Source organism: Anser cygnoides, chromosome 22 (genome assembly GCF_040182565.1).
Source record: "Anser cygnoides isolate HZ-2024a breed goose chromosome 22, Taihu_goose_T2T_genome, whole genome shotgun sequence".
Lineage (NCBI taxonomy): Eukaryota > Metazoa > Chordata > Aves > Anseriformes > Anatidae > Anser > Anser cygnoides.
Window position 1 is genome coordinate 3155172 of NC_089894.1, and position 15132 is coordinate 3170303.

General features: G+C 60.1%; 1 protein-coding gene across 1 annotated transcript; it reads left to right on the forward strand.

Moving 5' to 3' along the window:
* The first annotated feature begins 1537 nt into the window (after nucleotides 1–1537).
* Nucleotides 1538–3388, forward strand: FZD2 (frizzled class receptor 2). The gene has a single exon (XM_013198155.3). The coding sequence runs from the start codon at nucleotides 1578–1580 to the stop codon at nucleotides 3249–3251; it is 1674 nt and encodes a 557-aa protein (XP_013053609.2). The 5' UTR covers nucleotides 1538–1577; the 3' UTR covers nucleotides 3252–3388.
* The last annotated feature ends 11744 nt before the right edge of the window (nucleotides 3389–15132 follow it).

Here is a 15132-nt window from a genome sequence, read left to right on the forward strand (position 1 = left end):
GCGCAGACAACTCCGCGCCCCCACCGTCCCCCGCCGGGGACGAAGCGTGGCGGTGGGGTACGCCGGGGGTGCCACCACCGGGCCCCATTCCCGTACCTCTGAGGGGAGCCGGGGCCACCCCACAAACCGGGACGGGCCCGAGTGACCCGGCGGGAGGCCAGGATCCGGCCCCGCTCGCGCCCCCGCAGCCAGCGCCTCGCCAGCCCCCGCAGGACGGGGCCTGGTGCTGGGTGCCCGCCAGGCTCCGGGGGTCCCCGAGCCATCCCCGGGGGGCCGGGGGACCCCGAGCCGTTTCGCCCCTCGGTGCCACCGCCACGGCTGGGGACGAGGGGACGCGGGACCCCCGGCAGGACAGACTGGGGGGGGGGTCCCTGACACCCCGGCACCCCGCAGCCGGGAGGGAGCCGGGAGGGCTGGCGGGGCGCGCGTCCCCCGCGGCTTTGATTTATTTTATTTTATTTTATTTGACTTTTTTTTTTTTTTCTGGAGCCCTCCCCCCCCCCCCGCCCTTCCCCCTCGGCCGGGAGCCGCGCAATGGTTTCAATTACGCTCTGAAAAGCAGTGGGGCCCTCTTTTCAAGGCAGCCGGGCTTCTCCTGCTCACAACAAAAGCTTGAGTTACAGGAAAGGGAGAGGGAGGGAGGGAGGCAGGGAGGGAGCGAGACGAGAAAGCCCCGCTCCGGAGGACGGGGACGAGGCCGGCGCTGGGAGGCCGCGGGCCGCCCGCTGGCCCCTGCCGGACCCGGGGGCCGAGACGGCCGGGGGGGGCCTCCCCCCCACCCCCGCCTGCCCCCCGCCTGCCCCCCGTCCCCCTCCCGCCGCCCCGTTTTGGGGGTGTCCCCCCCCGCCCCGGGGCTCCGCGGGGGCCGAGGGGCCCGATCCTGTCCCGCTGCCCCCCGGGGGGCCCCGAGCGGCGCTCGGTGCGTGCGGGGGGGGGGGCTGGGGGGGGGGGGACACGGGAACGGGACACCCCCAGGGAAGGGAAATTCCGCCCCCCCCCCCCAAATCCTCTTTGCACCCCCAAAAGGCAGCCCCCCCCCCCCCCCGCGGGAGGGGGCTCGGGGCTCTGGGGGGGGGGGGGGGGAAGTTTCGGAGCGCGGAAAAGTTTTGGGCGGGGGGGGGGGGGGGTTGGGAGGGGGGGGGCGGGGAGGGGCCCGGTGCCCCCCGGTGCCGGCTGGGGGGGTGGGGGGGGGTCGGGCGGGGCGGGGCGAGGGGCGGGGCTTCGGCGGCGTTTGAATGTGATTGGCGGGGCGGGGGGCGGGGCGGGGGGGGGCCGCTCCTCCCGGCGGGCCCGCGGCGCTGCCCCGCACAAAGGCGGCGGGAGGGGAGCGGGGAGCGGCCGCTGCGCTCCGCTGCCCCCCCCCGAGCGGCTCCGGGACCCCGGCGGCGGCAGCCCCCCCCTCCCCCCCCCGCCTCGTCCCGTCCCGGGAGCACCCCTCCGGGACCAGCACACACCGGGCGGGCTCCCCCCCCCTTCCCCCTCCCCGCCCCGGACCCCCCCCCCTTTACCCTTTTACCCTTCCCCTCCCCAGTGCCGGGACCCCCCCCCCCCCCCCCAGCCCCCCGATCCCCGGCACCATGCGGGGTCCCCCCGGCACGGCGCTGCCCGCCCTGCTGGGGCTGCTGCTGGGGCTGAGCGCGCCCGGCCGGGGCCAGCTGCACGGCGAGAAGGGCATCTCCATCCCCGACCACGGCTTCTGCCAGCCCATCTCCATCCCGCTCTGCACCGACATCGCCTACAACCAGACCATCATGCCCAACCTGCTGGGCCACACCAACCAGGAGGACGCGGGGCTGGAGGTGCACCAGTTCTACCCGCTGGTCAAGGTGCAGTGCTCGCTGGAGCTCAAGTTCTTCCTCTGCTCCATGTACGCGCCCGTCTGCACGGTGCTGGAGCAGGCCATCCCGCCCTGCCGCTCCATCTGCGAGCGTGCCCGCCAGGGCTGCGAGGCCCTGATGAACAAATTCGGATTCCAGTGGCCGGAGCGGCTGCGCTGCGAGAACTTCCCCCGGCACGGGGCCGAGCAGATCTGCGTGGGGCAGAACCACTCGGAGGACGGCGGCTCACCGGCGCTGCTCACCAGCGCCACGCCGCCGGCCGGCCAGGGCACGCCGGGCGCCCCCCGCTACGCCACCCTCGACCACCCCTTCCACTGCCCGCGGGCGCTGAAGGTGCCCAGCTACCTCAACTACAAGTTCCTGGGCGAGAAGGACTGCGCGGCGCCCTGCGAGCCCGCCCGCCCTGACGGCCACATGTTCTTCAACGAGGACGAGATCCGCTTCGCCCGCATCTGGATCCTCATCTGGTCCGTGCTGTGCTGCGCCTCCACCTTCTTCACCGTCACCACCTACCTGGTGGACATGCAGCGCTTCCGCTACCCTGAGCGGCCCATCATCTTCCTCTCGGGCTGCTACACCATGGTGTCGGTGGCCTACATCGCCGGCTTCGTGCTGGAGGAGCGGGTGGTCTGCAACGAGCGCTTCCAGGAGGACGGCTACCGCACGGTGGTGCAGGGCACCAAGAAGGAGGGCTGCACCATCCTCTTCATGATGCTCTACTTCTTCAGCATGGCCAGCTCCATCTGGTGGGTCATCCTCTCCCTCACCTGGTTCCTGGCCGCCGGCATGAAGTGGGGCCACGAGGCCATCGAGGCCAACTCGCAGTACTTCCACCTGGCCGCCTGGGCCGTGCCGGCCGTCAAGACCATCACCATCCTGGCCATGGGGCAGATCGACGGGGACCTGCTGAGCGGCGTCTGCTTCGTGGGGCTCAACAACATCGACCCGCTGCGGGGCTTCGTGCTGGCCCCGCTCTTCGTCTACCTCTTCATCGGCACCTCCTTCCTGCTGGCTGGCTTCGTCTCCCTCTTCCGCATCCGCACCATCATGAAGCACGGCGGCACCAAAACCGAGAAGCTCGAGCGGCTGATGGTGCGCATCGGCGTCTTCAGCGTCCTCTACACCGTGCCGGCCACCATCGTCATCGCCTGCTACTTCTACGAGCAGGCGTTCCGCGAGCACTGGGAGCGCAGCTGGATCAGCCAGAACTGCAAGAGCCTGGCCATCCCCTGCCCGCTCCACTTCACGCCCCGCATGAGCCCGGACTTCACCGTCTACATGATCAAGTACCTCATGACTCTCATCGTGGGCATCACCTCGGGCTTTTGGATATGGTCGGGCAAAACCCTGCACTCGTGGAGGAAGTTCTACACGCGGCTCACCAACAGCAAGCAGGGCGAGACGACGGTGTGACCGCGGCCCGCCGCTCGCCCGGGGCTCCGTTTTATTGGGGGTATTTTTATTTTTTAGATTTATTAACGTCTAAGGGGTGTCTCTCTCTCTCTTTGATTTTTTTTTTTGTAATTAAACCTGTAAATAGCATTTGTAAATTTAATTATATATTTCTATTTAAAACACACAAAAAAGAGGAAAAAAGGAGGAAAAACAAAACAGGAAAAAAACAAACAAACAAACAACCGAACTGCCGAGAGCGCGAAGAGGCTGGGCCGGGAGCGGCGCCTCGTCCTCCCTCTCTCCCCCTTCTTTTTGCTACCGAGGGTTTGGGGTTTTTTCCTGCCTTCCCTCCCCTCTCTGCGCCTTGGCAGCGGCCGGGCGGCGGAGCCGCAGCGGCGGATCTGCTGTTTGTCTTGGCCGGGGGCGGCCGCTTGCCGTTGAACTTCCATAAAAGCCCGATCTGTGGCGGCTCTCCCCCGGCGGGGCGAGCTGGGGCGTCGCGGATACGTGGAAAATGGAGTGGGGGCAAAAAAAAAAAAAAATCTCGTTTTTTTTTTTTTTTTTTTTCACTCGCTGTTTGGAAACTTACCAAGAAAGGTTTGGGGATTTTTTTTTTCAGTTATTTTTTATCCCCCACCTCCCCTCGCTGTTCCCCCCCTCGGCCACCCCCCGCTTCGCCGGGTACAGACGTTTCCTTCCCAACTCCTTTTTAAAGCCGCGTCCTTTGCAAATACAAACGAGTAAAACAATCCGCTGACTTACTCTTAAAGGCTATTTTTTTATTCCCCAAATCAACAGTTGGGGGGTCGCCATGGGTGCTGCTGGGAGGGGTGGCAGGAGGGTGTAAGGGACCAGGGACCCCCCCAGGGTTGATTTTTGTGCCCTGTGGGTGAAGCAGCATCTCCCTCCAGCTGCAAACAAAGAGCTTTTGCAGAAGAAAAAAAAAAAAAACCAAAAAACTGTTTCACAAAAACCAGAGGATTTCCCCGCTGCAGGGCACGCTTGCAGCAACGGGCTGGGAGCGCGGTCGGGCGCCTCTCCCCCGAAGGAAATAGCTCACATTTTCTGCAGGATTAGGTTTTTAGGCTGTGCCACGGGGAGCTTGAAAACACGTGGAAAAGTCCACGTCCCGGCACTGCGGCTGGCCCCGGGTCGGTTCCGTGCGATTTGGGCTGAAAAGGCGAAAATGAGGGATTTGGAGTCTTGTCCCGCAGCATCGCTGGCGGCGGCGGGGCACAGAGCGCTCGGATTTACATTAAAAAACAAACCCAACCTTTCCCAAACGGAGAAAGTTTGGTGTTTGGGGGCGTCCCGCGGTCTCCCCCAAACCAGCCCCAGCGCCTTGAGGCGGCTTCGCCCCCCTGCGCCTTCGGGGACACTTCTGGGTCTGCCAAGAAAAGCTTTGCGAGCCAAGTTTCTCTCGCTCCTTCCTCAGAAAAGCATCAGCCCAGGCGCTCTCCGAACACCACAAATCCTGTACACCCCAAATCCCGCGTGCCCCCAAAATTAAAAAAAAAAAACAAAAAAAGAAAAAAAAATCGATTTGGGGCAGCCGCGGGCGAGAGCTGAAAGGGTTAAGGCAGCGCCTCGCGCGTCTCCAGTGCACATTTTGGAAAGGAAAAACTCTTTGGATCCGGTTTAATTTTCCAGCGATGAGCTGGGGGGGAGAGCAGGGGGGAAACGTCTCCAGGTCTTTTTTTTTTTTTTTGAATTATTATTATTTTATTTTTTTCCCCCTCCGCAGTTCGGAGCAGCAGGCTGGGCTGGCCAGGGCCCTCTGGAAATGGGAATTTAAGCGGGGCCGAGTTCTTATTTCCGCGGCTGCGTCGGGGGACAAAACCCCGCAGGGCCGGGCATCCCGTCGCCCCAAACCTCCGCACCCCGTGGGCTCGGGGCTTTTAACACCCCGCGCGTGCGTCCTCGAGGCGGGGGGAAATCACGGGGCGAGGGCTCCTAAAGGGAACCAGATGGGAGCGGGACCCCCCCAGCCCCCCCCCGGGGCCGCATCCAGCCCGGGTGCGGCAGCTGGTTCTTGTTATTTGCTCGGAGGAAGGCATCCGAGCCCTGCTCCGACCAAGACGGATCACACCCAGCTCCGCATCCCTTTGTGCTTTTTGGGATTTTTTTTTCTTTTTTTATTTTTTTTCGGAGGCGAAACTGCAGTGCGCGAATCGCCAGGGGACGGAGCGGGGGGAATGTAAACTCTGCGGCCAGGAATGCAGGATCTGGCCTTTCTTAAAGCCTCCCGTGCCCCCGCTCAGCAAAACCCAGCCGGCAGCTCGCAGCCCGCGCCGGGGGTGCCCCTGGGAGGTCTGCATCCCCCCCCCCGGGGTCCCCCAGCATTTTGGGGGCACTGGGGTTTGAACCAAATGGGGGAGTTTGGCCGTTTCATGCTCCACCTGTGGGGCTGAACCTGGGGTCTATTAGGGAGCTTTTTTTTGGGGGGGGGGGGATTTGGGGAGTGTGAGTGGAGCAGGGAGAGAGCTGGAGGGTGTGAGCAAAGCCCCCTGTATCCCCTCACTGTCCCCTGGTGCATCATCCCGGGTCCAGCCTTGGGGACAGGCCACCCCAAGGACAGATGTCCCTAGGGACGGGTCACCCCGGGTCCAGGACACCCCAGTTCCAGGTCACCCCGGGTCCAGGACCCCAGTGATGGGTCGCCCTAGGGATGGGTCACCCCAGGCCCTCCCAACCCTGGGTCACCGCGGGACGAGCTTGCCCCAGGTGTCCCGGCCACCCTGGGGACAGGTCACCCCTAGGGCTGGGAGACCCCCCCCCCCCCAGCTGGTGACAAAGCTGGGACATGGGACACTGGGTGCAACCCCTGCCAGCGCCCACGGGGGCCAAGCCCCGGGGTCCCCGCCGGGATTTTGGGGTGCTCGGCCGTGCCGACGCCATCCTCCTCTCCCTCTTCCGAGCAAAGTGAAGAGGCTGGGCCAAGGGGGGGCTTTGATGTCTGCTAATGAGCCCCGCTCTGTTTTCACAGCTGTCCCAGCGCAGCAGAAGTCAATTAAAGCCCCCCCCCCCCCACCCGCTGAGCACCCACCGCTCGTCCCACCGGTGACGTCGTTGTGTAGGTGACACCGGAGCTTTGGTGACCTCCCCAAAGCCTCGCTCAGGTTTTTGGTCCTTGGTGACATGGGGTTAGCCCCCACAGCATCCTCCCAGCCCCAGCAAGGAAGAACTGGGGAAAGAACTGGTCGGACTGGGAGAAGTGTAGGTCAGGGATGTCCTGGGGGCTGCTGCCCCCTGACCCATGAGGTCCCCTGGCCCACGGGTTCCTCTGCCTCGCAGCCGTGAAGTCTCCTGTCCCCGTCCCATGGGCTGTCCCATGCCCAGCCCCATGAGCAACCCTGTCCTCACAGCCTATGTCTCCTCTGTCCCCTGCCCCATGGAAGCCCCCACCCCTTGTCCCTGCCCCATGGCGACCAGTCCCAGCAGCTCAGCCACAGGTGACAGTCCCCTTGGGGCAGGGGGGTCCATCTCCCCCAAACCCCCCGCCCTGCGTCCCGCGTCTCCTGCAGTGATGTGCGGGGGTGGCCGAGGGTCAGGGAGGTGGTGGGGACCAGCAGCTGGTGACAACAAGGGACAGCTTGTCGTGACATGTCACACGTCCCCACCGATCATTCCTATCAGCCCTCGGTGGTGTCCCAGTGCTTTGGTGGGGACACTGGTGGCTGTCATGCACCCCCAGGTATTAGGGACCTCCCTAATGAGGGTTGGGACACCATCCCACAGGGACACCGTCCCCATCCCACTGCCCTGCCTGAACAAAGAGGGACCGGTGGGAGCGCGACCCTAGCTCCTGCAGGGTGTAGGGCAGGAGGGCACGGGGCTGCCTCCACCCCAACACCCTCCTGGAGACCCTGGGATGAGGCGGTGCGACGCATGGTCTCCTTCCCTGCGCCTTGCCTTGAGGACTTGGGACAAACAGACGTGGTGCCCCTTCTCCATCCCAACAGCCCTCCTGAAGAAGGTGGGATGGATGGAAAAGGGATGGATGGACATGGGATAGATGGATCTGGGATGGAGGGACATGGGTTGGGTGGGCATGGGATGGATGGACAGGGGATGGATGGAAACGGGATGGAGGGACATCCGTTAGGTGGATGTGGGGTGGATGGACATGGGATGGATGGACATGGGATGGACGGACACAGATGAGTGGACATGGGATGGGCAGACACGACACGGGATGGGTGGACATGGGTGGGTGGATAAGACAGCCAACCTCCACCCCGAACCCCATCTGGAGAACGTGGGATGGATGCACTGGGGTGGGTGAACATGGGATGAGTGTACACGGGATGGGAGGTCATAGGGTGCACGGACACGGGACGGCTGGACACAGGACGGCGGCACAGCACCCCACCTCCCTCCCCGCACCCACTGGGGCCGTGCTGCCCCCTCCTGCTCCAGGACCCCCGTCCCCCTCCTCGCCGCCCCCCGGAGCCCCCACCTCCCACTCCCCGGGGTGGCTGCGGCCGCGCGGGCTGTTCCGGCGCAGCTGTCCCGCGGGGAGGAGGGCGCGGGGGCCGGGGCAGGAATTCGGCCTGGCCTGGGCAGCGAGCGGCGGCTCCGGAGACAGAGCCGCCTCTGAATGCGGGGAATGTTTTTGCAGCTGGAGTCGATTAGGGGAGGGCTCCGCGGCTTTATTAATCCCAGCGTTATTGCTCAAGAGGCGCGGGAGGGCGGGTGTGCGGGGGGGGGGGGGGGAGGCGCTTGGGTGTGCGAGGGGGTGTGCAAGGGGGTGCGTGCAAGGGGGAGAGCGTGCGCAAGGACGGGGTGCGAGGGGGCGCGGGTGGGTGGAAAAGAGGGCATGTGTGTGCAGGTGAGTGTGCAAAGGGGAGTGTGCACACAAGGGGAAGGCACTTGGAGGTGCAAGATGGGGTGTGTGCAAAGGGGAGCATGTGTGCAAAGGGTTGTGTGTGCGCGAGAGGGTCATGTGTGTTAAAGGGCATTTGTGCAATGAAGTCCACGTGTGTGTGCAAGGGGATCGTGGGTTAAAGGGTGTGTGTGCAATGAAGAGCATGTATGTGTGAGCAGGGCATGTGTGCAACAAAGAGCATGTGTGTTCAAGGGGATCATACATGTTAAAGGGTGTGTGTGCAACGAAGAGCACGTGTGTGTGCAAGGGGGCACACGGAGTGTGTGCCTGAAGGAGAACATGTCCTGCATGTGTGCAGAATGGTGTGTGCATTCAAAGGAGGATGGGGTATGTGAGCACACAGATGTGTGGGGGGGAGCACGTGCACACACATGTGCAAGGAGGGGACACGCCACAGACGTGCTTGTGAGCAGGGGTGCAGACGTGTGCTCACCAGAGCAGACGGGGGCCCACACCAGCGAGCAGGCGCCTGGCATGGGGGGTGTGAACAGACCAGTAGGGCCCATACGTGTGCACATATGTACATGCACACTCACGCACGAGCACACACCGTGCACACACACCCCTGAGTGTACACGGACACATTTATGCCCACACGTGCTCAGATGTGCACACGCACATGCATGTACGGTGTGACGCTGCAGGCACGTCTGCGTGCAAGCTTGCACACACGCCTGAACACATCTGTACACACGTGAACAGGCACACACACATGCACGCACACATATGCACGTGTAAGCACACGCACACACGTGGGAGTTGTGCCCGGGAGGGAGGCTCCCCCCATGGAGGTTTCCCCACCATAGAGGCTCCCCCCATGGCGGAGGCTCCCCGAGAGGGAGGCTCCCCCCACGAGGGAGGTCTCTGGCGGTGGCCATTCCTCCACCACGGAGGATTTCCCCACCACGGAGGTTGCCCCGCAGCAGAGGTTCCCCGCAGTGGAGGTTTCCCTGCAGTTGAGGCGCCCCGTGGGGGAGGCCTCCCCTGTGTTGGAGGATTCCCCGGACGGGAGGTGCCCCTATGACAGAGGTTTCCGTGCCCCTATGACAGAGGTTTCCGTGCCCCTATGACAGAGGTTTCCCCCACAGAAGAGGTTTAACTAAAATGGAGGTTTCCCTGATGATGGAGGCTCTCCGCAATGAAGGGGGAAAACCCCACAACAGAGGTTCAACTTACAATGGCGCTTTTCCTCTTGCTGGAGGTTTCCACCGTGATGGAGGTTCCCCTGATGATGGAGGCTCTCCACAATGAAGCTTTCCCCACAATGAAGGCTCACCCTATGACGGAGTTTTTCCCCCTGATGGACGCTTACCTCGTGATGGAGGTTCCCCCTCTGTGGAGGATCCCCCATGACGGAGGATCCCTCTCCGTGGAGGTTCCCCCATGATGGAGGTTTCCCCCACGAGGGTTTCCCTGATGACAGAGCTCCTCGAAAACAATTTCCCCCACAGCGGATGTTCACCCAACCGTGGACTTTTTCCCCGTGATGGAGACTTCCCCACAGCGGAGGCTCCTCACCACGGAGGCTTCCCTGATGACAGAGCTTCTCCCAGATGAAGTTCCCCCCGGTCTGGAGGTCCCCAAACGCCAGCGGTTCCCCAGCACCCTCGGGGCAGGGGTCGAGGCCCGTCAAGCCCTGGCGCAGCGGTGGCCGGCCGCCATCTCACCCGGCCCCATCCAGCTGCAGCAGGAGGACGCGAGGCTAAAAATACCCGGGGAGCCGCTGCGCCGGGACCGAGCCAAGCCAAGCTAATGAAAGCAGCGTGTCCCCGCGGAGCCGTGGTGCTTCGGCCCCGTCCCCGTCCCCGCGGGTGTCCCCTCGCCCCGACACCCCTGCGGCTGGGGGACGGCCGCGAGGGGTGGGGACGTGGGCATGGGGGGACGGGGGGACTGGGGACGGGGACGTGGCCACGGGGCTGCTCCAGGAGGGGCTCGGGAGGGGCTGGCTGGTGGAGAAGGGGGGTGCGGTGGGATGGCGGCGGGAGGAGGCCCTGGGCTGGAGGCCACCACGGCCTTCGTGGCCTCCCGGGGCCCTGGAGGTGGTGGAGGAGGACGCGCGGAGGCGCAGCCGGACGCTGCTGCGGGCCTGGGTCGGGGCAGGAGCTGCTCGGCCAGGGGTGAAGCTGCGGGCTCTGGGAGGCTTGGGGCAGAAAGCTGGGATTTGGGCAAAAGGGAAACGGCGGGGGGGGACGGGGCGGGGGAGGCTGGGGCAGCTCCTGCCCCCGGCCTGTGCTGGCCTGTGGGGCTGCTCCCTGCTCCTTCTTTTTTCTTTTTCTTTTTCTTTTTCTTTTCTTTTTCTTTTTCTTTTTCTTTTTCTTTTTCTTTTTCTTTTTCTTTTTCTTTTTCTTTTTCTTTTTCTTTTTCTTTTTCTTTTTCTTTTTCTTTTTCTTTTTCTTTTTCTTTTTCTTTTTCTTTTTCTTTTCCTTTTCCTTTTCCTTTTCCTTTTCCTTTTCCTTTTCCTTTTCCTTTATATTTTTCCCTTTTCCTTTTCCTTTTCTTTTTCTTTCTTACTTTTTCTTTCTTTTTCTCTCTCTTTTTCTTTTCTTTTCTTTTTCTTTTTCTTTTTCTTTTTCTTTTTCTTTTTCTTTTTCTTTTCCTTTTCCTTTTCCTTTTCCTTTTCCTTTTCCTTTTCCTTTTCCTTTTCCTTTTCCTTTTCCTTTTCCTTTTCCTTTTCCTTTTCCTTTTCCTTTTCCTTTATATTTTTCCCTTTTCCTTTTCCTTTTCTTTTTCTTTCTTACTTTTTCTTTCTTTTTCTCTCTCTTTTTCTTTTTTTCTTTTCTTTTCTTTTTCTTTTTCTTTTTCTTTTTCTTTTTCTTTTTCTTTTTCTTTTTCTTTTTCTTTTTCTTTTTCTTTTTCTTTTTCTTTTTCTTTTTCTTTTTCTTTTTCTTTTTCTTTTTCTTTTTCTTTTTCTTTTTCTTTTTCTTTTTCGTTTCCGTTTCCGTTTCCGTTTCCGTTTCCGTTTCCGTTTCCGTTTCTTTTTTCCTTTTCCTTTTCCTTTTCTTTTTCCTTTTCTTTTTCCTTTTTTTCTTTTTCTTTTTTTTCTTCTTTCTCTTTCTCTTTCCTTCTTTTTCTTTCTCTTTTTCTCTCTTTTTCTCTCTTTTTTCTCCCTTTTTCTCCCTTTTTCTTTTTGTTTTTCTTCTTTTCCTTTTCCTTTTTCTTTTTTCCTTTTTCTTTCCTTTTCTTTCTCTTTTTTCTTCTCTGTTTTTCTTTTTTTTCTATTTTTCTTCTTTCTTTTCTTTTTCTTTTTTTCTTTTTTTTTCTTTTTTTTCTTTTTTCCCTTTTCCCTTCCCTTCCCTTCCCTTCCCTTCCCTTCCCTTCCCTTCCCTTCCCTTCCCTTCCCTTTTTCCTTCCCTTCCCTTTTCCCTTCCCTTCCCTTCCCTTTTCCCTTCCCTTTTCCCTTCCCTTCCCTTCCCTTTTCCCTTCCCTTCCCTTCCCTTCCCTTCCCTTCCCTTCCCTTCCCTTCCCTTCCCCCTTCCCTTCCCTTCCCTTCCCTTCCCTTCCCTTTTCCCTTCCCTTTTCCCTTCCCTTCCCTTCCCTTTTCCCTTCCCTTCCCTTCCCTTCCCTTCCCTTCCCTTCCCTTCCCTTCCCTTCCCTTCCCTTCCCTTCCCTTCCCTTCCCTTCCCTTCCCTTCCCTTCCCTTTTTCCTTCCCTTCCCTTTTCCCTTCCCTTCCCTTCCCTTTTCCCTTCCCTTTTCCCTTCCCTTCCCTTTTCCCTTCCCTTTTCCCTTCCCTTCCCTTTTCCCTTCCCTTCCCTTCCCTTCCCTTCCCTTCCCTTCCCTTCCCTTCCCTTCCCTTCCCTTCCCTTCCCTTCCCTTCCCTTTTCCCTTCCCTTCCCTTTTCCCTTCCCTTCCCTTTTCCCTTCCCTTCCCTTTTCCCTTCCCTTCCCTTCCCTTCCCTTTTCCCTTCCCTTCCCTTCCCTTCCCTTCCCTTCCCTTCCCTTCCCTTCCCTTCCCTTCCCTTCCCTTCCCTTCCCTTCCCTTCCCTTCCCTTCCCTTCCCTTCCCTTCCCTTCCCTTCCCTTCCCTCCCTCCCTCTTTTTTCCCTCTTCCTCCATCTCATTTTTCTTCTTCCTTCTTTTTCCTCCTCCCTCCCCTCTCCCTCCTCCCTCCCTCTCCCTTTGCCCCCCAGCACAGCCCCCAGCCCGCAGCCCTGCAGGCCAGGGGCACGCTGGGGTCAGGACACTCCAGGCCCACACCGCACCGCGCACACTCGTGCACCAATCCACACGTGTGCGCCGCACGTTTCAGCACATTCACTGCACGTGGGCCTGCGCATGCATGTGCAAATCACACACGTGTGCATGCATACATGCACACACACCATGGTGTGCATTTGCATGCACATGCGCAGCCCCCACGTGCGCACCGCCAGCTGCACATGCAAAGTCCACCTGTGTGCATGCACACACCGTGCACACACCGTGCACACATCATGCACACACTCGTGTGCACACACCACACACGTGTGCACACACCACACACGTGTGCACACAAACACCGTGTTCCACGTGCACTCACACACACCCCCTCATCCTGGGTGCACCCCAAGGGGGCCAGGGAGCAGGGGCAGGGGGACAAAGGGAGCAGCGGGGACACACACGAGGCCGTGCTGATGGTGTCCCCCGACCAGACCCAGGGGCGTCCCCATAGCACGGCCCTCTCGGGCCTGCGTTCACTCTGGTCCCTACTGACCCACAGGACGCTCTCAGAGTGCATTCACACCGGGGGCTGGTGAGGGAGGAGGGAGAATGTGAGCAGCAGAGAAGGAAAATGCGAGTGTTTACCCTGCAGTTAAATATTTATTTGAGCCAGCAGCTGGCTGGGAGCTCAGGCAGGCACTTCCAAAAACAAAAATTGGGGAAAAAAGGTGAAAAGAACAGAGAAGTTAAGGGGTGGAAGGTGTTAGGGGTGGCAAAGGAGCGGGGCCCCTGCCTGGAGTCCAGCACCCCGAATCACTCATTTGCAGCACCGTAAGGAAGTGGGTGCCTGGGTGCTGCCCACCCCCCCACCCCCCCCACCCCCCCACAGCTCTGTGTCCCCCCCCACGGCCGTGTCACCCGAGCCACCCCGGAGGCTGGTGTCACCCACACGGCTCACCCCTGGTTGCTGCGTGGCTCTCCCCCTCTTTGCTTTTGCTCAAAAAGCACCCAAACCAAGGCTGCCTTGTGCTTCAGGTTGAACAAAATGTGCCATGAACCCAAAACAGCACTTTTTAAAAGAAATATCATTACTGTTATTACAGAGGTTGAAGCGTGGGGCTGCGGTCACCTCTCGCAGCGCTCACGGCTCCGTGCCTTTGCCTGCACCACCCTCTGGTGCCGGCAGCCTTGGGCTGGCTGCAGGGTGCTCATCGCAACGGCTGTAGTCCCAAAACCCACGTTTGGGGTTTTTTGGGAGCTACGCCCGCTAATTAAATCCAGGGCGATCCCAGCCGAAGTGCTCCATGTCAGCAATGAAGCAGCAAACCCTTCCGCGGGTTGCACAAGGACAAAGGGATTTTTTCATATGGTGAGCAAACGGACAGGTCCGTGGCTAGATGGATGCAGATGGGTTTGGGATGCCCGGTGCTCCCAGCCATGGGATGAGATCCCAGCTTTGGTGGACTTACAGCATCCCCCAGAACACTGCTGGAGACATCAAGCAGCGGGTGATCAATCAGAATGGGGTTTCCTCTTATGGATTATAGGTTATGAGTTATGGATTATGAGTTATAGGTTATGGGTTATGAGTAATGGGTTACAGGTTGTGGATTATAGGTTACGAGTTGTGGGTTATGAGTTATAGGTTATGAGTTATGGATTATCAGTTATAGTTTGTTGGTTATATGTTATGAATTGTGGGTTTTAAGTTATGGTTTATGGGTTATGAGCTATAGGTTATGGGTTCAGCCCCATTTTGGGGGTTACAATACAGCAATCCCGGGCTCATTTCACCCCACACCACTCCTGGGTGCTCCCTGGGTCCCCAGAATGGCTGTGGGGTGGGGGCTGCCCATGGTGGGAGTCACTGTCCCTGGGGGGCTCTGTGGGCACCAGGCAGGGCAGCGGATAGGGACAGAGGCAGGGGTGGGGGTGGCCAGTTTTGGGGCCATGCACAACCGATTCGAAGGTGTCGCCAACAGGGCAGCCGTGGTGGGGTCCCCATTGGAAAGTACCCACTTCCCATGCTCTTTAGAGGTGAGAAGTCCCCAGGGGCAGGGTGATGGCCTTCCCCTCACAGCATAGTTTGGGGCAGAAGGGACCTTAAAGGTTCCCTGGGCAGGGACCTCCCCCACCAGCCCAGGCTGCCCCCAGCCCCATCCAGCCTGGCCTTGGGCACCTCCGGGGATGGGGCACCCACAGCTCCTCTGGGCGGCCTCGGCCAGGGCCTCACTGCCCTCAGAGTGAAGAGTTTCTCCCTAATATCTCTTTGCAATCTCCCCTCTTTCATTTTTAAGCCATTCTCCCTCATCCTGTCACCGCACCCCAACGAAGAGTCCCTCCCCAGCTTTCCTGCAGCCCCTTCAGGCCCTGGCAGGCCCCTGTGAGCTCTCCCTGGGGCCTTCCTTTCCCCAGGCCGAACCCCCCCAACTCTCAGCCCGGCCCCACAGTGGAGCAGCTCCCCCCCTGAAACCCTGAGCTTCTGAACCCCTGAACCTCTGAGCCCCTGAGCCTCTGAACCCTGAACCCCTGAGCCTCTGGGCCTCTGAACCTTGAACCCCTGAGCCTCTGAACACCTGAACCTCTAAACCCTGAACCCCTGAACCTCAGAGCCCCTGAGCCTCTGAACTTGAACCCCTGAACCTCTGAGCCCCTGAGCCTCTGAACCCCTGAACCTCTGAGCCCCTGAGCCTCTGAACCTTGAACCCCTGAACCTTGAACCTCTGAGCCCCTGAGCCTCTGAGACCCTGAGCCCTGAACCTCTGAACCCCTGAACCTCTGAGCCCCTGAACCTCTGAGCCCCTGAACCTCTGAACCTTGAACCTCTGAACCCCTGAACCTCTGGGCCCCTGAGCCCTGGAGCCTCTGAACCTTG

What these genes read in the sequence shown, in the direction of transcription:
- FZD2 (XM_013198155.3), top strand. Translation starts at nt 1,578, where the DNA reads ATGCGGGGTCCCCCCGGCACGGCGCTGCCCGCCCTGCTGGGGCTGCTG.